This window comes from Hippocampus guttulatus, chromosome 23 (genome assembly GCF_054856545.1).
Source record: "Hippocampus guttulatus isolate MCC_2025c chromosome 23, RoL_Hgut_1.0, whole genome shotgun sequence".
In the NCBI taxonomy this organism is placed as follows: domain Eukaryota; kingdom Metazoa; phylum Chordata; class Actinopteri; order Syngnathiformes; family Syngnathidae; genus Hippocampus; species Hippocampus guttulatus.
The window spans coordinates 2,361,103-2,382,529 of NC_141283.1; the positions used below are offsets into that span (position 1 = coordinate 2,361,103).

Sequence of the window (21,427 nt, forward strand, 5' to 3'; positions counted from 1 at the left end):
GGTCAGACTGACGCTTTACAAGTGCAGTCAAGGAACTACAAAAATGGCTGAAGAACTACAAGAGACCGGAAAGACGTACCGCACAGCTGCTGCTTGAATTTACGTGGCAGGTGGAACCAATCAAAAGTAAATACAGTAACAGACAGCGGAAGGTTTGTCTTATTTTGAACCCTTGCTTCGAACATTTGAAAGCAACTACAAACATCGAGGGGAAAAAAAGGTAAAACGCCGAGATTGGAAACTTGCAAACTTGTGTGCGTGTGTGTGTGTGTGTGTGTGTTAGCGCGAGCGCTCGTTTAGCCACTGGCTGGTTTCGTAGTTAAACTATAATTATAAGAAATATGTGATTTGTTTTTGTCGTTTTCAATACATTTCATACTTTTTAAAAACGGATACTAAAAGGAAATTTAAGCTAACACACCCACTCGTGAGCTGCTAAAAGCTGGGGAAAAAAAGTCATGGTACACGCATATCAATAATCAGGTCAGGTTTGAGTATACAGTATCGTCACGTGTTCGAAAGTTTGCCAGCATCCCGAAATGGATTGACGTCACAAGTTCCACTGCACTTGTACACTCCAATTTCCTGACCTCGCTATTCTTCATCTTTTATCACAGCACGCGGCTCCATAAAATTCGTTCATAAACAGCATGTATCATTTTAATTGTTAAAACAAACACGGATAGCGTGTAGTATGATGCCGGGTTTAGGGCCAAGCGCTAATGAAAGCAGACAAAGTCAAATTGTTGTGTGTGAGCTGGGAGCTACTGGAGGTGCGCGGGGGAATCATTCAGCATCCTGCACTTTCATTACCGCGCAGACCTTTTGCTCGCAGCAGCTTCTCGGGCCGGCGCCCGGGACGTTGCGCGTCCAATCTCACCATCCAAAGCGCTTGTAAATACAAAAGAGTGAGCTTTAATTAACACACGTCAAATTTTTTCGTTGACTCGAAGGGGCATGGGGGCGGGGGTTGCCGAAATATTTGCGGGGAAATATGAAGTACACCTTTGTTGTTCTGCAGCCTGGATGAAATTGATATTGACCGCGCAGCGGCAGGCTGAGAGTGATTGCCATTCCATTTACTTGCTGGTGTATGCAAGCCGTTCGCCTGCATGTGTTACATTCGAGATTTGCTATTCATGAGAAACCCTCAGCCGGAGGCGAAACAACATTGCCCGTACGTCCCTCTCGTGCTCGTCGATGCCGCCAAATAATCAATCTATTAATTTTCCATACCATGTTCGCCGATGTATCGCCATTCTTCCTTCGAGCCCCGACCATATCACCAATTTTAAGAATTTTTTAAAATGGGGTTTTACAGTAAATAAACAAGTTTCAATTGAGACTAATGTGCTTTGATGTAGTACCACGTTTTGCCACATCATGAGTGGCAGCACTGAGCTCTACCGGAAGAGAGGCATGTAATTAACTCATTCACTGCCATTGTCGTTTATGTTGTCAATTGGAATCCAACCGTTTACTGCCATTGGCAAATATATTTATGGGGGGGAGGGGGGTACCGTGTGCGGATGAGATAGGGACTAAAACAGCCTAGAAATAGATAATAAAAAATGATTCTCATAATAACTGCATTGGGGAAAAAAAGTTTGGTTTTGTTTTTCCTCCCAGGAACTTTCTGCTATTGCCGAACCACGAGCATGTGAGGGACTGCTGTCGAGTTTTTTAACAGGTAGGTTTCACTTAGCGTGTCTGTGAAATTCAGGTTTATAACCCACTGCAAAGACAATCAGACACCACTATTTTTACGCGGTGACAAATGCTCGCGACAGAAGAAACGAGCCTTGGAATCCCACAATGGCAACACATGCATGTGAACTTATAAAAGCACACCCGAGACACATTGTGACATTTATTGACACTAAAAGCGGTGATTCCGAGGCCTCTGCACAGACGGACGCGCCGGGAAATGTCCCAAAAGAGCGACGCGTCACAGATCCGAGCTGGCGCTCGGTGGCTGCCTATTGTTCATGTCACAACACACGCTTGGCTTTGGGAGCTAATATACACACACACACACACACACAAAGGGCCATGGTTTCTCAAAAGGCTGTGTGTAAAACTATTGATCATAAATGAACATCAAATGGAACAATTTTGTTACTCGACTTGAATTGAGTCCAAATCAGAGTTCTAATCATTTTGGATTGGCATCACCTCAACCCCCCCCCCCTCCCCCCGCATCCTGGTTGAAAGGTAGGACAAAATGAATACAGGACAAATAAAAGGACACAGGAATCAGGCGCAGGCTTTATGAATAAAGTATCAACCAAAAATCTTCCAACTCAATAAGAATAAATCCACTGGGCGCCCCTAAACAAATAAATATACCAAATATCAGTGCGGCTTCCTCAGCCGGCCGCCCCCCCAGTGTGACCGAGAATGAAAACACACAAAGATGACACCAAGTACACGTTTTCAATCTGTGTGAGGAGCTCTCCAATTTATCTCATGTCTGGCATCAGCGCATTACATATTGTTGTTGTTATCCTGCTCTGTTCCTCTCTCAGGGAAATGCGGCGTCTGGATCCAGGTGTTTGTGTACTTTTGTGTGTGTGTGTGTGTGTGTGTGTGTGTGTGTGTGTGTGCGTGTGTGTAACACGTGCACAGCATCGCCAAGGGCTGCGAAATGGAAATGCCGCCGAGCTCCATTTCATATTTGACCTGCTTAAATCAGAAGAAAACTGCTTTTTGCAATGACTTGAAGAGCCCGCGAAGTGAATTTATGGATTTTGTTTCTGAAATCTATGATTGAGAGCTATGTCGTAGTCAAATGAGGAGCAATCGCATTGAACTGTTCTTCCCCATTTTAGTTTTCCTGCTGTTTTTTTTTGGGGTGGGGGTACAACAGCACCACAAAAATTGTGGGGAAAAAACCCCAATTCAAAATCAATACAAATAAAAATGTGGTTGCTTTTGAAACCCCAAAACGAACCGAAACTACATCTTAAGTCTCGTACAAAGTCTCACAAGGCCTCCGCAGAGACAAATCGAGTGCCCTTTTCGTTGACTCTCCCGAGATTACCTGTCTGGCTTGTCATTCTTCGGCTAGTGAGGATGAATCCTTTCCATCAGTGGAATAGGGGAATGAGATCTTCAGACGGCATCTCCAAACGCGTGAAACTTTTTAGTTTCACGCGTTTGAACTTTGGTGTGTAAGCCAAACTCTTGAACTTTGGCTTACACACCTTGAATAAATCCCTCGCTAAGTTGGCCGACACCGTTCTATGGCAACCGAGATTGGTCAAGTGAGAATCTCTCCGGCTGTTCATCATCGCCGCTGTCGACTTTTCGAATCGAGAGGGGAGCAAGTTGGAACACTTGCATTTTTTTTTTTTGCTCAAACTACCGACAATTTAAAAAAAAATAATAATAATAATTATAAAACCAGTTGTCAGAGCAAATGACGATTTTTAGGTCACGCCTGGACAAAGCCTCAGGCGCTGGTCGCCTTCCCAGTCCAACTTTCTTCCATGAAAGAGGGCCAAAATCCATCATTACTTACTGCCCGCAAGCGTCTTCGTTAAAACTCCCTTTGGCTGGCTTGCCCCATGAACAATCCGCTGACTTTTTAATTCCTAAAAAAAAAAAAACGTTTGAGGATTTTCAACAATGCTATCGTGCCGACGCAGATGCGGGAGACTGGCATTGCTAAGGATGCTTTTCACCATTTATATGCTTCGAGAATGTTGAGGAAATCTTATCTTCAGTCTTTTCGTATTAAAAACGACAAGAGAATTTGACTCAAATGTCCTCGCAGTCACTGCGGCACTTTTTAATTCCTTGACGTCTCGCTCAACAAACTGATACACGACCAATGTTTTCTACTGAGGTGGTGCTACTAGACAAGCTCAGGCGTGACGCGGCCATGTTGAAGAGAAAGTATCCTCTTCCGATGAAAGTATTCAAGAGCCGACAAATAATATCACGTCCAGCAGGCAATCGCACCCTGAAGGCAAATCTTAAAACCCAAAGAGAGACTCGGAGTCAAGCAGGGTTGAAAAGAACTTTGCTCGCCACTCGTCAAGGCTCCGAACAGGAACAAGCTGCCCTCTTCAGCATGCTAAGCTAATTTGATTGCGCGCTAGGTACGTAAACGAAGTCACACTAGTAAGTTGATGATCGATCTAAAAGTAGAGAGCCATACGCCATCTACGATTACTCTTACAAATAACGATCAGATTTCTGTTTGTAACCTTTCGTCGCTCAAAGAACAATAAGGGACCCCGACAATCCAATTTTGTTCATATTGCGACTCGGGGTTAAGGTCAGGGGGTTGTCGTTAATATTTGCGGGCAACTGTGGGCACGTGAAGCCCTTTCAGATTGTTTGCGATGAAGGGCTCTGAAAATAAATGTGACTTGACTCTTGTGAAAAGTTGATCTAATGAGTTCTCTTACGGAGTGGCTGCAGAATAATGTCGCAAAAAGAACAAATCGGCACTGATTTATGCAAGGGCACGTCTCAATTTGGACTGTGCACGTTTTTAATTCCAGTCTCGACATTTTTATCTCCTAAAATTGAAAAGATGGGAGCTTAAAAAAACAAACAAGAATTATAAAGTAGCCTACCGACTCCAAAGTTAATATCAATAAAGTGCCACGCAGAGATAATTGGATGCTGTGAAATGAAATCCAGACCAGGGCTACTTTTTTAATGATCAATTATGTGTCGTTTTCTGTCAGAGTCAACGAGGCCACGCCAGGTCAGATAATAAGACACGATCGGGCGCTTTGCTCGATGCGACGTCTGACGTCTTTACCGTGAGCATGCCCGAGCGTCCGTCAAACCGCTCGCGGCCATTAGCCAAACCAAATTGGCTTCTAAATGCCATTTGTGCCCAACTTGATGACATTTTCAGGAGTAGACTTTTTAAATGCAACCCAGCATGATGTACGTATTAGTTGCTGACGCAAATTCAAAATCGGAGACATAGAATTTTTTTCTTTTTTTTTTAAACTTTTTGTTTTTAACCCTTTCAGGGACAGCGGTTAGTCCAGTGGACAGCCTATCAAAGGGGTGTCAAACTCATTTTTGTCGTGGGCCATATTTTAATTCCCGTTTCCGTTCGAGGGCCTTTGTGACACATCAAAAATTCAATAATGGTTTATGCAACTATTGTTTAAGTTACTGTAATGAGAGGTTTGGTCACAAGAAAAGGCTGACAATATGTCTCTTATTTATTACATGATGAGAATTTTAAATTTTGGTTGAGATTTTGCTAAGCATCATGGAAGTTGACATATTTGATTCGCCTTCGCGGGCCACATAAAATGATGTGGCGGGCCAGCCCCCAAGCCTTGAGTTTGACACCAGTGGCCTATAATGTTAGCACGTTACAGGTTATCGTTTTTGGTGCATGAAAGGGTTACGAGAATTCAGAGCAGAATCATTTCGATATGGCGGCTTTCATTTTTTTCTCGTTTTTTTATTTTCCCCTTCCTGACTTTCGTTCCTTTACTCACTCGGCATCGCTTTTCAAAACGTTCCTGTACGCTTTTGTTTTTCTGCAAATATATCTGTCGACAAAAGCGAATAAAATAAAAAGCTAGCGCCAACCTGCTCTCAAAGATGACTTGCAACCAACTGAACTTTGAAAAAGAAAAGCCAAAATGAAATATATGAACTCACTCTGATGGGGGGGGGGGGGGGGGGGATAAATAATAAAAAACCCCAAACTATTCTCTGATCTCAAGGCACCACTTCATCCGGGCTAGGTGCCGTCTGTATCTTCAATCTCCTCAGGCCGGCAGCGTAGAAACAGCGCAGTGACTCTTGGCACCGTGAATGAGCGCAGTTCATTAAGAAGGTTGAGGTGGGGGTGGGGGGGGGGGGTGTTCCATAACTGCCCGAAGGAGCGGTCTCCTGAAGCACCACCGCCTGGCCCGACATGAGCAAGCTCCTTTCAAAGGAGGCTCCGAGATCAGGAAAAAGCTGAGAGCGGAGGCCATTGACAAAAGCCAGTATTGACACCCCCCTTTTTTTTCTCCCCGGCTGCTGGTGTGGAAAGTAAAAAGAATCCGCCGCGATGCGGTGCATGGAAATGAGCGGAGGCGCATACGGTGAAGGACATCCTCAAAAAGGATTTGGGAGGACGTCAGTGTCACGACTCACTAGTTTTGAACGGCGAATGGTGCTATTGGAAGGGAAATCTTAGCACTCGGGAAGATCTTACATCGACATGACATCTTTCATCCATCCATCCGTTACTTGTGCCGCTAATCCTCGCGGTGGGGGGGGGGGGGGCTCAGAATGCAATTTTCAACTTGGAAAGGCTGCAAAAAAAAAAAAAAAACAACCATCGCCAGGCTTTATTTTATAAATTGGTTCATTTTGTAAGTGGAGTGATTCCGTTTGTCGAGTGGGATGCGATATAGTCCGGCTCAGTTCGAGAGGGCGATGAGTTTTTCGTCATCGTTTCACAACATGAATCAACTTGGCAGAAGTGTAAAAGTGTCACGATCGCTTCCCAAATGAAAGAGAAAAAAATTGACACATCTCGATATACAGTAAGTTAGGCTGCAATGATGTCGTTTAATTCGATGTAGTCTCATAACCCCCCCCCCCCCCGACCCCCCAAGTGGTCGTCTTCAACACCTAATAGCCCGCAAGTCCGCGTTAACTGGATTAACGACAAAAAAAACACAATTATATTACTCCTCAAAATGGTTCAGACGGCATTTTTTTATGAGGTGCCCAGTCAATGATTCCCGGTCATAAAATTTCGACTGCAAGAATAATTATGAGTCAAACATGGTGGCCTCATTTTCCATCAATAGGAGCGTTGCGCCAGGAAGGCTCATTCTTAATATTCAACAGCACACCACAACAGTTCTTGGAAAATAATCACACTTGGGACTAATTTCCTCTCCGGCAGGCATATAATGTGATTTTTTTTTTTTTTCCCTTATCGACGTTTTTCTTTCTCCCACCAGGCTTGCGTGAACATGATTGGCTATTACCGGCATATGCTCGTAAGGACACGACGGCGCTGATGGGATTCGCAAGCGTCTGTTTTCGCGTGCGCCGACATTTTGGGTGAGTCAATGCAAACGTCACGAGGCACTCTATTAATATGAAGGTCAATTCCGGTTGGTCGCTCAATGAGGAGCGTTATCTTCACTGAAAAGTTTTTTTTTTTTTTTTTTCCTTTCTCAATTTTATTCTGTCAAGTGGTTGCAACCTCTTTTCACTGCAGCAGTGACGCTTTATTCATTTATTTTTGAACAACAACCGGTCGTAAAATGATCTGACAAGGTCTTGGAGTTGTTTTATTGAGTGCGTAGCCCCAACCTTCCACTCTCCATGTCATCATGTCAGCACCAGCCAGACAAACAATAAAATGAGCGAGACGCTCCGGCCATCACACCCTCGAGGGTCTTAAAATCCCAATGCCACAAAGGGAGAAAAAAAAATAGTCACCCCACCCCGTCACCCCCTCCCTGTCCACTGTCAATTTGCCAGTCAAGTGAAACAATGGAGTCACTCCAGATGAGATGGGTTTTGTGTTCAGGGGCAAATTGCAAAACTGCCATGCCAAGGTTCATTAAAAAAAAGGAATAAATGAAAATCCGCGAAGTAGCGTCCAATTAGCATGAACAGGTAAAAAAATTAAAAATAAATCCACTGTATGCGGTGACTCCATTTTTCTTTTTCATCTTTTGGGCCCCGTTGAGTACAATGCAGATTTTCAATTATTAATTTGTCGTTGAGTATTGCTGCATTGTTTGTATGTTGTAAGTTTTTTAAAGAATTAAAATTAAATTTTACTCTACTAGGCAGCCCGGTGATTGAGTCGTTGAGCTCACATTGCAGAGGTCGCGGGTTCGATTCCGGCTCCGCCCTCCACTGTGTGGCGTTTGCGTGTTCTCCCCGTGCCTGCGTGGGTTTTCTCCGGGTACTCCAAATGGCACGGCTTGGTTTGCTCATCAGTCTCTCTGCTACGAGACAAACCGAGCCATAATCAGCCATGGAAAATCAAAGCGATCTCCTTTTCATTTCCTCCCCGCAATCAGAAAGCCACGTTGTCTCTGCCGCTAAACATAACATTCAATCAGAGGCAGTTTTTTTTTTTTTTTCCGCGGTGACCACGCTGGTTGATCCCGCTTCACGAGCAGCGCAAATGGATCAAACTAATCAGACCGCCATCAGCACGACACGTTGTTTTGGCCCCGTTGAAATCATAATTTGCTTTTCGCGGCGTGGGAAGGCGATGGAATTGACGCGCCGTATTGTACCCGCACGGCGTGTAATATAAGCAATATCCTAAGCCGTGATGTAACGCCGATTCATTGTTTCGGAGTCGATCGCGTCCGCATTTTTCAATTTCCTTCCCTATTCAATCCTGTTATATGGATTTGGATGACAGTAATTATTCGCCGGACGACTTCAATGAGGTGCCGTTGGTTCATCTGAAGATTAAATTGAACATTTGAAACCCAGAGGAACCGGAACGATTGCCCTGAGATGATTGTCGTTCTTCAAATATGTAAATGTGATGGGGTTTTTTTGATCACACAGCTACAATAGTTGGGAAAGAAATCATCTCTGGACAGGTTTTAAACTTTAAAAAGGCTGCCTCAGGTGGCATGAAAAAATAAAACCACACTTGGAGTTATGCTGCATTGCAGAAAAACGGCATGACCCCCGACAAGGAAAAGTGCCATCTTTCCGATTCCACTCGAATCCGTTCCCCAAGTGCGCACTGTTCAAACTTGTTTTTTTTATTCCACTGGTACCATCACGCTTATCTTTTAATTAATAAGCAGAGTCGCTACCCAAAATGACTCCCTATTATTCTTCGGTACCAGAGTGTTTCAAGTACGTTTGGGGAATTGGATTCAACTCACGACATTGCCCGTGGGGGCATTTTCAGAAGGCTCTTTATGAAAGGAAGCGCTGTGGTCTCGTCATTAACTTCGTATTAGGACTCGTGAACGCTGATGCACCTGTTGTTGTTGTTGTTGTTGTTGTGAAAGGATGACAACATTGCGTCGAGGTTTTGACATGACTTCACATTCCCGCGCATCCATCAAGATGGATGACAATGTTGAGTCTGAGCTTCAATCTAAAAGCGTCGACAAATACGCATGAGCTAATCACGTCTTCCTTGGGGCTAACTAGGACCCGATGGCATATTTATTAAAAAAAAAAAAAGTTCGGACATTGCACATGAATCAACAGAGCAAAAAGGCATCCGTGTTTGCCGTCTTTCATCTTTGTCCCTCCCGCCCCCTCTCCCAGTGTGTAACTGCTCACCCCTCCCCCTCTGCTTGCCGAGGGTGACCAAGTGAGCATCGTTTTTAACTGTCTTTGCCGGAGAAAGATTTATTGTGGGACTAAACCTTGATATTTTTATGGCGCCAAGTCAAGTCTGACTTTTCCGTTGGAATCGGATGAAAAGTGAACCGCGATGTGTGGCGACTGTTTTCAAGGAATGTGAGCATTGCTAGCTTCGCGCAAGCTAATTCAGTGTCGGGGGATTTTGTGTTCATGTGTGAGGACCCCAATGCAGGGAGGAATGGCCGAAATGCAGTAAGATAAGATAAGATATCCTTTATTTGTCCCACACTTCTCAAATGTATGTTCTCAAAAAAGATATACAGTATATATATCTATTTTTTTTCAAAAATATAACAAAAAGGCAAACGGGACATGTGGAATCATGATGCATTGTAACAAATCAAAACCGGGATTGGAGAAGCTAAGTTGGAGCGTAGCGTCCGTGGAAAATACACAATTTACTGTGACCGGCGAAGCGCGGTACGGCGCACATTTCCCAATTCTCTCGCCGCGAAGACGCCAAATTGAATCGAGGGCAGACACGGAATAATGAGGCGGCGCCGAGGCGTTCGGTCAATGAAGCACCGAGCCGTCTATCGGCTGCTCTCCAACCAACGGGGGAGAAGATAAGTGGGAGTGGAAGTTGGAAGCATACTGAGCGAGGGGATAAGAGGATGCAGCGGGATGGCGGAATCGGGGCCCATTGTCAGGCAGGCGGCGAGCAAAATGAGCCGCGCAATTTGGAAAGTGGCACGACAATAAGAGCCACGCTGCAGTTAAAGCCGATGCAAACCGCCAAAGACTCCGTCGGAGTGGAAAGTACAACCTCGAAACGAGCTAGGAATTTTACACGTTTCAAGTTTTGTAGCTTTTTCATGCTTCTCTGAAAAAATACAAATAGTGAACCAATAATTCATCAAATAATAAGGATAGGTTCCCAAAAATAATGTGTAACATTGTCCTTGACTACGACAGTACTGTACTTTGCCTTTTTTTTCTCACCCCCCGTATTTTCATAAAATCGTTAAAGATGACCTTTTCCGAAGTGATGCTCTTATTTTCCGACTTGCTCCTGTCGCCATGACGTGCTGCAGGCTGTTATTTGCCGCATCGTGCCACTCAGAATGTGACGTGAAATTACTCGCAATTCCCCCATGCCCTCTCATCAACTCCACCACAGAAATTCGTGTGTGTGTGTGTGTGTGTGTGCGTGCGTGTGTGTGTGAGTGTGTCTGCCTTCCTCTGCGAAGGACTGAAAAAGAGATAAGTTATCTTCTCAGGTGAAAAAGATCGACAAAAAGGAAGGGAACGTTCTTTCGGATGCTTCATTGGCAAAGTCATGATGGACAAGCCTCGCATTGAGCGGTTTTGACAGCGGAGAGAAAACGTTGAGGTGTCACCAACACCGTCGCCCCTCTTAAAAATGTCTGGTGACTTAACTGAATATGACATTTGGGACATTTGACATCCGAGTAGGGCTGATCTGCTTCCGATTGTTGCCTGGAGGTACTCGGCAATCATGCGAAGAGTCAGCTGAGGTATATGAAGCAGAACAAGGCGTTCTCTGCTAGCTTAAACGCGATCAAACAACCGAAATTCTGATATTTGTTGACTACTTCTTCTGCCTTCATGCCATACCGCACTAAATTTCGGCTACGTAAGTGAAAGTGAGAACGAAGCGCAGAGTCCGATGAATTGTTTGTGCTAGCATGCCGAGTGCTAAATGACATCAGTTGATTTGAACTAGCGCACCTTTTTGAGTGCTATTTTTTTTTGACAATCGATTGATAATAAATGCGTTTACAAGTTGACGAAATGTATTTTGAATATTGCTTGTGCTTTGACGTCACCCGTTTTTGCACAAACAAAGAAGACGCTCACAGCAACTGCAAAGTGACTCCGTGACTGCAGTAGTCATAGGATACATAATGTACAAAGGACACATGATATATGGCTGCACTTATTATTAAATTGTATGTCTACATGTGTTGCTGCACCCTCTGTCTTTAAGTATCCGTTGTACACAACTGTAGATGCTATTTCTTCGCTTCTCAGTACAACTTTAAAAAAAAAAATTAAAAAAATTCTCCCTCCCAGTCCTAATTTATTCACACACTTTGCCATGAGCCGCTCTCGCCTCAACGTTTTCTTGCAAATTCTGTCGTCAAGTGGAAGAGCTGTTAAAAACCCGTGGCGAGCCGGTCCTTTGTGATTCATTACGTGTCGCCACCGGTGATTTATGAATGTGCCGCCTCGTTCAGGCTAATGGTAATGGCAGCCACGTGTCTGCTCATACACAGCTGTCCTATCCGTTTTGCACAGATTCGAGGGGAAAAAAAGTGTGAGGATTGCAGTTTCCTTTGGCGAATGTGTTTTCCATATCGTCAGAGACATCGAAATCAAAATGAAGTTTCGAATAATTGTCCGGCCCATGTTTGCGCTCGTTTTATTTTTGTCAGTTGTCTTGCAGTCCTGGATGGGGCGTCTCTTTGGATCATTTAGCAACCATTGATCTGATCATTAGCACGTTAAGTGCGCCGTCGGTGTTGGCATCTGGCGTGATTGATGAGTGGGGCACTCGGTTGGTACTTTTCATGCGTGGCTTTCATTCGCTCTTCTTTGGAGCTCGTCACCTTGATTACACAGTCAGACAAATCGAAAAATGAGTCAAATTCAACTGTCCAATGTTGAGTCAAAAAGCTTTCACAAATATGCATGAGCTACTCATGTCTCCCTTGGGGCTAACTAGGACCTGCTGGCACCGTTTTTCTTTCTCTCGGTAAATGCGCATGAATCAATTGAGTAGAAAGTCATCAATGTTTGCAGTCGTTCGTCTTGCACCCTCTAGCCTCCTCTTCCGTGCGTAACTGCTCACGCCTCCCCCTTCTGCTTACCAAAATAACATACACTTATATTAAAGTGAAGCGCGTGGCATAATGGATCTGTGAAAGTCATTTCCCTTTCATGCAAGTCCACGATTTAAGAAAAAAAGAAGCATGAAAAAGGACCCCTCAGAGAAAAGTCAAAAGGGAATTATGAGGATGCGTTTATGCACAGGCAGTAAACACTTTTCATATTTTACACAGTCTGGAGAAGATACGGAGCGGCTGCATATATTAGTGCGGTCATTATTACAGTGCCCTGAGACAAAGGCTGCATTGTAATTGAATATCATCGAGGCGCTGCCTCAAATTGTCGTTAACAATGACTGCAAATGCAAATGATGCAATCGGGTTCAACTGGCTGCTGAAGTCGGTTCACGGATCGCTGCTGCTGGACAATGGCTTGTCTTTGGCCTCTTCTTTGTTTTTTTTCTCAGAGGTTTAGTGTAATTTCAATTTGTCATTTAAAAAATCACAAATGCTAATCATGAGCCCCTCAATGGAGTTTTTCTTTATGTGTTAGCATTAAGCTAACAGGTGATTTCTTAGGCCAAAAGCTGCTTGGTTGTTTTTCGAAACGCAATGTGTACCTCGTTTTTATTTGTTAAGTTTGTCAATTTATTCATACAAAATAGTTGGGACACTCGGAAAATAGTTTTTGCTCATTCACTTATAGCCAATCAAGAATGCCGCCATGTTATTTGTATCCAGTCTCTCTCTCCATGTCACCGAATAATGCCTCAGATGGTGTGAAATCGCTCGGATAAGTCCCTACCTCTTAGGTGGGTTCATGTGAGGGTGTCTGTCTGCCTTCCTGCCTGGGAGCAAAGTCAAGAGTCATTGCAGGATTCTTTCTTCAGCGCGTTGCCTGCACCGAGCGAATGATACGACTCGCACCGGGAGACTAAAAAGAAAGCGCGGTGATGAATATAAATCTGCGCCCGTGCGTATTGTGTGACTTGACGAGCTGGTTGAAATCAATCGGCGAGTAAATAATCTGGCTACTCGGCGAGTGCGCCGAGGTGTAGGCTTTAAATGCGTGAAAAGATGTATGGCCGCCGACAGTGGAACCTTGAATAAACTTGTTTGAACAGCGATCCTTGATCTCCAGTTTTAGATTTTAGATTTTAAATGTCCAAAGATCGGTCACTCGATTTTTATTAAATACAGTATATATTAAAAAAATTCTTACATTTCAATCACACTAAATCAATGCTCTCATTAATCAAGCGAATCGCTTCAAAATGAAACCGTGGGAACACAAAAAGCCCAAAGACATAACTTGGACGCGCTTGAAGCGGCCACACACATAGTCGAGACTCATCTCCACACACCAAAAAGCATTCGCTCATTTTCCATGCGATGCATGCATGCATGTATGTCCCTATTTTTAGCCTGTGCTGCCATCCATATGGATCGTCGTGCACACGCGTGACTCAAAGCGCTCGCCCGTTCGCCGCCTTCCGGAAGGCACGCATGATAAAAGTAATGAGAAGCGTCTTCGAGAAAGGCTCCATATGAGTCATTTGTGAGAAGTTCGGCATGTAACACAAAGAATGCGCTTGATCTCCATCTTCATGTTTCTGAGATGGACGATCGCAGTCGGCCAAACTTGCGAACGAAGTCTTCCCGGGCCCGCACTAAAGCCTCCTCGTCGATGTACACAACAGGCCTCCTGGCGGTCACCACGTACTGCACCTTCCTGAGGCTCCAGCCCAGCACGTACATGAGCAGGCCGCACACGGCCGCCGTCGAGCGCCCCACGCCGGCATTACAGTGGACGTATACCGTGTGACCGTTCTCGAGGAGACCGTGAAGTAGGAATACAGCCTGGGGAAGCATCCGGATGCGACCTGCGCCGGAGAACGGGAAGAATGTGTCGTTCGCGGTATCGTCGAGTCCTGACGTCATGAAATGACTTTGCTGCTCTTGTGAATTGACTTTTTTTTTTTTTAAATCAATTTCGGAGTCCAGTTGTGGTTTGTCTCAGGTCGACCTTCTAGTTCACGGGTGTCAAACTCATTTTAGTCTCGGGCCAATTTGGAGTTACGTCTTCCCTCGGAGGGCCGTTATGACGGTGAAACCACCAAATTATTACTTGTCCACAAAAAAGTAATAGATTACTCGTTATAAAATCAGTCAAGTCAATTATAATAGTTTGTTCAATTATTGTTCAAGTGAGTGTAAACATGGCATCAAAATGATTGCAAAACCTCAACGTTATTTATTACGCATGAGAATTTGACATTTCGGGACAGATTTTAGCAAGTTGACACACAGGATTTTCTTTTGCGAGACCACTTCAAATGACCTGGCGGGCCGGATCTGGCCTTGAGTTTGACACCAGTGTTCTAGTTCACCCCAAAGGTCCGCGCCGCGCTTACCCTCGGTGCTCATGTCGGGCGTGGGGATCCACACGTACGCGAGGCCACAGCGGTTGTACAAATGCATCATGGCGTCGGGCGTCATTGCTTCGTCGAGGTTCCGTCCGCAGCCGTGGGAGTTGTGCATCACGTCCGCCTCTGTCTGGAAGTTCATTACGGCGCTGATGCCAAGGTCGTACTTCATCTTGATCGTCACGTGTTCCGGCACTCGAGGACAGCTGCCCAGCCAAAGCCTTGGGAGCACCCTGGGAGCCACAAGCAGGGAGTCGATGAGTTTGAAAATGACTTTCCAAGAATAACCCGCAAGACCGAGAGTCATCGTTTATGCCGTAACTATAGCGTGGATTTCGAAGCATTTTTTTTTAAAATTGGGGTTTTCCAGTACGCAGGAAAGTCCAAATTTAGATTTCAGCATTTCCAGTGCCAAATTCTCCTCAAGGCCCTCGTTTATGTTATATTCATCCATACAGGAAAACATTTTGTGGCTTTATTTGCCAGACAAATGATTCGAAGGGTGCTCTGGTTGCCTAGTAACCTTGGGCGATCCTTTTGCCCAAATGTAAAATGGTTTCAATGGACTCGCAAGGATTTCTCCGGTGAGCGGCTAAGAGGAGTAAAATTGTACTAAAATGCTGTGTCGGCAGGGCCGTTTTGTTTGTTAATCCTTCACAAAAATCGGTCACATTCAATTTTGCTTGGCGGAAGGATTGGCACTCTCCAGCGGCCTTCTTGGGTCACCTGGAGAAGTGCATGGCATTCTGACCAGCCACGCTAAAGTAGAAGTTGGTGGTGTGCTTCATCTCGTCCGTGTGGCCCGTCTCTTCGATCCAGTGGCCGATCGGGTGGCAATAGACGCCGTCCACCACATTGTCCTCGTCAAAGGTGCACGTTCTGTCGTGGTGCGGCCCGTTGCCTGCGGACAATGGAAGTATTATAGGGGGGTTGTTGTTTTTTTTTTTTCTTCCATAGCAAAGTTGCGAGGCATTTTTATTGAAGTTTAGAATAGTCGTGTACATGCCTTAGCGTAGGATTATTATATTCATTGAAAAAAATGACGAGAAATTTTGTCTTAGGTATTTGCTGCCATCGTGTGGTCAAATGGTAGAATTACACCAAACCAAGTACCCAAAAAACGGTTGTTTTTTAATAATGTGTTGATGATCGTTTAAAAAATACACACATTGGACGTATAATGCAAATGTAGTATACACGGAAGCTTATTTTGCATGTGTTATACCTTCCCAAACGTAATGGCCGTCCGTTCTTCGGATGAACTTGAACCACAGCGTGTCCTTAAAAGGCTCCCGCAGCCGCACGTCGCCGAGCCACAGACACGGCTCTCGGGTCGAAACTGAGCTCCGACAGGCTCTCATCCGAACCGCTTTGCTCGGATCCCACTGACCCATTTCTTCGCGCGAGCCCAAAATAAACAACTCGACGTGCGGCGAGTCCGCAGTGAGAATGACGCCGAATCGGAACAACATGCCGGGCATGGACATGTTCTCGTTTAAAACGGAGTCGCGGTTAGGCCCGCAGCTCTTCAAATAAACTATAAATATATTTAGAAGCGTGTTGACGGAAGTAAAGATGGGCTAAAATAAAGCAAGAAGCGCTGAACAGTAGCGCCAACTATTGGTGGCATTTGCAAACACACCTGTCGGACTCCATTTTTTTTTCCGATCGAGTGATTAATTCGCATACCACTAAAGCAGTACTCATACGGCATTTTGAAAACCTCAAGAAGACTCAAAGCCAAGAGGTTCGAGCAATCCACCTTTATTTGAAACTTTTAGACCCACAACCCATACTTTTAAAAGATATGACAACTCATTACACGCGTGTAAAGGTCAAGAAAACGAAACCGGGGTCAGCAAGGTTTTCCTGTGACCCAATAGTGACCTCAGGCGAAAGCAGAGAAGCAGAACCGGTAATATGTTGCACGCAGCTTGCAATCCGTCACAATACCACCCAAATCACTCTCTATAGAAAGCCGTTTGCGCATTTATAATATTCCATATGCAGCTATCCACGTCCAGGAACTTTTTGTCCTCATCAAAAATACATTTCAATGCACTAGTAGAACAATGGTTGATGACATGAAAATGATGCTGAATATAATTTGCGTGGTCTATTCTAAGAAAAAATGTCATTTGCATCATTTTGAATGCAAGAATATATTTTATGATATGTATTATTATTTTTAAATTTATATATATTATAAATATATTATTTTATAAAATTATTATAATAAAATAATATAGTTATATATAATAGAATGATATTAATAATTACTGTTATTATTGTATAAATAATTATAAATATTATATATTTGTCTTTTTTGTTTTTTTTATGTAGTTCAGTTTCGCTGCCCTTATTTTTAGCTGTGTGTGTTTTCAATGCACTGCATGTTTGCACTGTAGTTGAGAGGAAACCTCATTGTACTCATTCTTATTTAATGATACTTGCGTCAATTTGACTCGGGTCCAAATACGTGTACGGCACAACTAGCTTCGCGTTTCTGGCCTTAATGTCTGCACTAAGGCTGGACAACTCTGCTTGAAACATCATCATCATCATCTTGACTTCAGGCTCTTGGAATTGTTCTTCAGGGTAGGAACCCAGCAGCACCTGCAAGCGTCGTAAAACAGAGAGACACTTGAACTTGTTTCGGATTGTTTCATAAACTTAAAATGTGGCCAAATTGAGTTTACTTTGACAAGTTAAAAAGTATTGGCAATTTGACAATACAGAATTGACTTACAGAATCGCTGTAGTCCCGTGTCAGCACAAAAAGAATTGCTGCCGTGATGACCGTCTCGCCAATGGTTGGGAGCGTCTCCAAAAGGGTCTTCATGCTGGACTGTCCTTTGGCGGTTGGAGACGGCTTGCGCAACAGTAAGGAACCGTTGGGGGCAAACATCTGGTAGTCAAACTAAAAAAAAAAAAAAAAAGCAACCATTTTAGCTCATAGCTTGTCATCTTGGATTGCAGTTTAGTTCCAAAACTCGTCTCAAGAAGAACAAACCTGTTGCTACATACCCCCCCCCCCCCCCCCACCCTCCCAAAAAAAACCCTGAAAAGTAACGGGAGCTTTCGTTTCACCTGTGGATTATTGATGGCAGCATGTTGAGCTGAAACTCTGAAGATCACCATGGTGATAAATTTGACTACTTCCTCAACAGTTTGGAAGGTCTCCGGACATCCTGTCACCCCCACCCCCCAAAAAGACATCTCTATTTACATTGTCTTGACAAATTAAACGTGGTTTAACCCTTTCATTCAGTCTGCAACATGATAAGCTGGATCCACCGTCGTCACCGCTGTACCCGAAAGGGTTCATACCTGAGGATTTACTCTCTAAAAAGCATCGAGTGAATATCTCGTGGAGCCATCCTTGCAGTTCCGAGTCTTTGACCACCTCGTCGTCGGAACGATAAAAGTGACCCACCACCGCCTTCGCGAATCTGCCAAGTAAAAGAAATTCACAGTCTGTTTCTTGGGCAGCTTGAATCACCGAATGAATAAATAAAGAAAAACCGGTGGATGATGTCCCATATTTTAAGGCCGTCATCTCTGTAGTAGTAGTCTGGGATGGACTCGAGTCCTCGACTGTGAATGTCGTCCGGTAAACACAGCGAGCTGTATGTGAGCTCAGGTTGGCCTCTCATCATGAGCTCGAGCGTGCCGTCAACTCCGAGTGAACTCTAGTCACGTACAGTATGAGACACACGTGTCAGACGTGAAGAAACGAGAATGCAAATAACTTGTTGGGTACATTGATTAGCCAGGCAAATGACAAATTCTTACCAATGCAAACGACCCTTTAGGCCCCAGCAGAATTTCACGAGCTTGAGCGTTGATGTGTAGAATCCATCGAAAGTGTGAGATAAGCAACTATGCGGAGAAGGAAGAATGCCCCCAAAATCATGTTCCAAAGAAGATGAATTTGCATTTGTGTCATAAAAGGCTACCGAGACCCTGTCATGTTGACAGAGAGAATTTCGAGCAGACCACCCAACTACTACCCAACCATGCTAAAAACAAACACAAAACAAAACAACATATATCAGCGTGGTTTTGTTGGGTTTAAAACGGGAGCTGGCAACCCGTGGCTCCAGAGCCACATGCAGCTCTTTAGTGCCGCCCTAGTGGCTCCTTGGAGATTTTTCAAAAATGTTTGAAAATAGAAGATGGGGTAGGGAAATATATATATGCGACACACTTTTCTATTTGCAGGACGGGATGCCAGGCAGGTGGTATTTGTATTTGGTCCAATATGGCTCTTTCAACATTTTGGGTTGCCACGCCCTGGTTTAAACCAATGTCAGCTTTACCTTGTAAATGGGATGAATTACGGGAACGTTGCGAAGAAGGCTCATAGCCCAGATCTCGGAGACTAAGTGAGTGTTCTTAAGGTGGCTGATTGCCTGGTGCGTAATCATATTCGCGTTTTTAACGAATATCTTGGCTAGGAGCCAATCCGTCTCGGAATCACTTGGCAGGAAAATCGGGTTGTCCTCCGAGGGTTGTTGATGCACCTGCGACAAAGTTTGTAGAAAAATATTTCAACAACCGATTCGTCAACCATTGCGCGATGCACTGTCAAGTACCTGGATTGCGATCGGCATCAGTTTTTTCTCAGGGTTCAGGTACAACAAACAGAGGGGAGCAGGCACTGGCAGTTTTTCCCCGTGATATTGTTTCCCCGGTATTCCACTCAGAACCTTCTGGTCACAGAGGAATATGTTCCCTTTCTGTGTGACAGGGAGACGTCGCATAGCAATTCGTGTTGTGGGATAGAAACTGGCATCATGAATGTAAGTAGCGCGTCGCAGTTACCTTCATTTCATTGTCCAGAGTGCTTCCGTTCTCCAGGAAGGGCTTCACCATTTCCTCGGTGACGGGGAAATTTGGAGGAAGTTCTGAACAGCGTTTGATCAAACAGGGGTTCACGCCGTTCAAGAACTGGTACCCGTAAAAGTCGTCGTCCTTCCAGTGGTCGGAAACGTACTCTGGAGGAATATGAAATGAAGGGAGTATGACAACTAGTATTGAAATGTTGCTGTTGTTGGCGTGTGAAAAAACGTTCTCTTCCCGTTATCTCGGAATAGACGACAGTTTAGATGGGAGTGGCGGGGGCGGGGCTTAACCGACCTGATATTTGCGTGCTTCTGATCCAGAAGATATTTTTGACGTCTTCAATGCTTTGCCAACTTTCCTCCGATCGAAGCATCCCCTTCAGCAAGACTTCGAAGAGCCTGAAGTGCAACGGCATTCAAATGTTACCCCCGACTCCTCAGAAGGAAGCACCACCAAGGTGGGACACAATGGTCAAAAAAACAAAAACAAACATACCCGGTATAAAAGAACTTCTTTGCCTCAATTACTCGAGACGGTGACATGCGGATTTCAGCGGGGACGTTCGATGTTGTGAAATTGCTGCCGTGGGGAAGCTCACCGTTGTACGAGCCCCATCTAGAAAGAGAAGCGTCATATTTTTAACGCTTTCGGGGACATCGGTTACTACAGCGGACCGCTTATCGGGTTCTCGGGTGACAGCTTGCATGAAAAAGGGTTAAACCATATTTAAAATGTCTTCTTGCTTGCATCCTTTGGCGAATCTTACTGGAAGATGCCCTTTTTTGACGCCAGCTCATTTTTGCGGTGCTCAATCAGCAACGGATGGTCGTCTTCAAAAGGCTTCATGGCTGAGGGAGAGGCGGGGGGGGGGGGGGGGGGTACGTTCAATGTGTAGCAAAAACAAAGTTAATTGCTCCGATATTATTATTGGGAATATAAACCTGACCTTTTCCTCCTCTCAATTCCACGATGTCATGATTGGAAAGCCATCGGTAACAGGGGAAAAGAAGAGTCTCTCCCTCTGGGGTGGTCACGGTGATTTTAGTGCAAAACAGATCATTTTCTGGGAGGGGAAACCATGGGTTTTTCTCGACTTTCACCAGGAGAAGCTTCCCCAGAGACGAACTGGTTTTGATGGTGTACGTCTCAGTCTAGAATTAAAGACATCCGGGCAAAAAAAAAAAAAAAAAGAGTTGCAGAAAGTGCTTTCGGTAAATGAAAGAAATGCGGTGTCATTGTCAATGCAAAAATATCGACGCGTGGACCCCTCACGCGTTTGCCGCCGTTCAACTCACCGTCTCGGTCATAAAGTCGACAGCCCAGTGGTTGAATTGGCTTTTCTCGCTCTGGCCTTCGCTTCCGAGCAAGGTGATGAGTATGTGGTCAAAGGTTACGGCAAAGGACCTCCCTCCCGTCGTTACCTTCAGCTGGTACTCCGCCATGCTCACTCAGTCGTCGCAATCCCGGAATACCGAAAACCACAGACTCAATGCGTTGAAGTCGTTTTAGCCGGGTTTCCAGCTGGCTGCTTTTTTGATGGCAATGATCGCTTTTTAACCCCCCCCCCCACACCCCTTGCAAATGAGCAACAGTATGCTACATGCAAAAATCGACTGAATATAAAGATGCAAATATCAAGCGCCGACGTCTTCAGTAGGCAAAATGCATGCAGATGGAATGAAAAACAAAATCGAGTCACGACTTACCAAAGTCCCCGACGAGCGGCAATCTTCCACAGAGTCTCGCCCCAAAAGTCTCGAAACTGTGAACCGTCAATCAAATTCCTTTATTCTTGCTGGCAAGCATTTGGTTGTTGACCCCAAACGTTGAATATGAGCCGAGAGAGCAACATGTCGCGGCGGCATCGCCGTTGCTCTCTTCACATATTCAGCTTTTGATATCCGACACTTTAAACGGTGTTCCTATTAAGCTATTGTCCATTTGAGCATGTGATTAAAGCTTAAACAGCGACATGTTGCACAAAGTTCAGATGAGGTGGAA

At 44.7% G+C, this 21,427-nt stretch overlaps 2 protein-coding genes and 1 long non-coding RNA gene across 3 annotated transcripts; 1 reads left to right on the forward strand and 2 right to left on the reverse strand.

Annotated features, from left to right (window-relative positions):
- Positions 1 to 73: 73 nt before the first annotated feature.
- Positions 74 to 20,002, forward strand: LOC147185684 (uncharacterized). The gene is made up of 5 exons (XR_015099427.1): positions 74 to 220; positions 1,630 to 1,690; positions 6,954 to 7,056; positions 19,332 to 19,383; positions 19,512 to 20,002. It is a non-coding gene; the product is annotated as an uncharacterized LOC147185684 (long non-coding RNA).
- Positions 12,396 to 16,162, reverse strand: LOC147185685 (laforin-like). Its single transcript, XM_086104254.1, has 4 exons — positions 15,804 to 16,162; positions 15,305 to 15,479; positions 14,567 to 14,811; positions 12,396 to 14,035 (listed from the first exon to the last, which is right to left on the reverse strand). Exons 1-4 carry the CDS (start codon positions 16,063 to 16,065, stop codon positions 13,758 to 13,760), a joined length of 960 nt encoding a protein of 319 aa, XP_085960380.1. The 5' UTR covers positions 16,066 to 16,162; the 3' UTR covers positions 12,396 to 13,757.
- Positions 17,015 to 20,905, reverse strand: LOC147185686 (arachidonate 12-lipoxygenase, 12R-type-like). Its single transcript, XM_086103985.1, has 14 exons — positions 20,722 to 20,905; positions 20,373 to 20,577; positions 20,193 to 20,274; positions 19,922 to 20,041; positions 19,721 to 19,824; positions 19,406 to 19,578; positions 19,177 to 19,320; positions 18,901 to 19,104; positions 18,374 to 18,460; positions 18,104 to 18,270; positions 17,909 to 18,030; positions 17,669 to 17,769; positions 17,328 to 17,498; positions 17,015 to 17,194 (listed from the first exon to the last, which is right to left on the reverse strand). Exons 1-14 carry the CDS (start codon positions 20,866 to 20,868, stop codon positions 17,015 to 17,017), a joined length of 2,007 nt encoding a protein of 668 aa, XP_085960111.1. The 5' UTR covers positions 20,869 to 20,905.
- Between the last annotated feature and the right edge of the window lie 522 nt (positions 20,906 to 21,427).

What these genes read in the sequence shown, in the direction of transcription:
- LOC147185685 (XM_086104254.1), bottom strand. Translation starts at nt 16,065, where the DNA reads ATGTCCATGCCCGGCATGTTGTTCCGATTCGGCGTCATTCTCACTGCG. An exon ending in CGGCCATTACGTTTGGGAAG is followed by an intron (nt 15,480 to 15,803) that starts GTATAACACATG and finishes CATTGTCCGCAG; the next exon opens with GCAACGGGCCGCACCACGAC. An exon ending in GCCCGACATGAGCACCGAGG is followed by an intron (nt 14,036 to 14,566) that starts GTAAGCGCGGCG and finishes TCTCCGGCGCAG; the next exon opens with GTCGCATCCGGATGCTTCCC.
- LOC147185686 (XM_086103985.1), bottom strand. Translation starts at nt 20,868, where the DNA reads ATGGCGGAGTACCAGCTGAAGGTAACGACGGGAGGGAGGTCCTTTGCC. An exon ending in TAATTCATCCCATTTACAAG is followed by an intron (nt 18,461 to 18,900) that starts GTAAAGCTGACA and finishes TTCTCCGCATAG; the next exon opens with TTGCTTATCTCACACTTTCG. An exon ending in TTTAGAGAGTAAATCCTCAG is followed by an intron (nt 17,770 to 17,908) that starts GTATGAACCCTT and finishes TGGGGGTGACAG; the next exon opens with GATGTCCGGAGACCTTCCAA.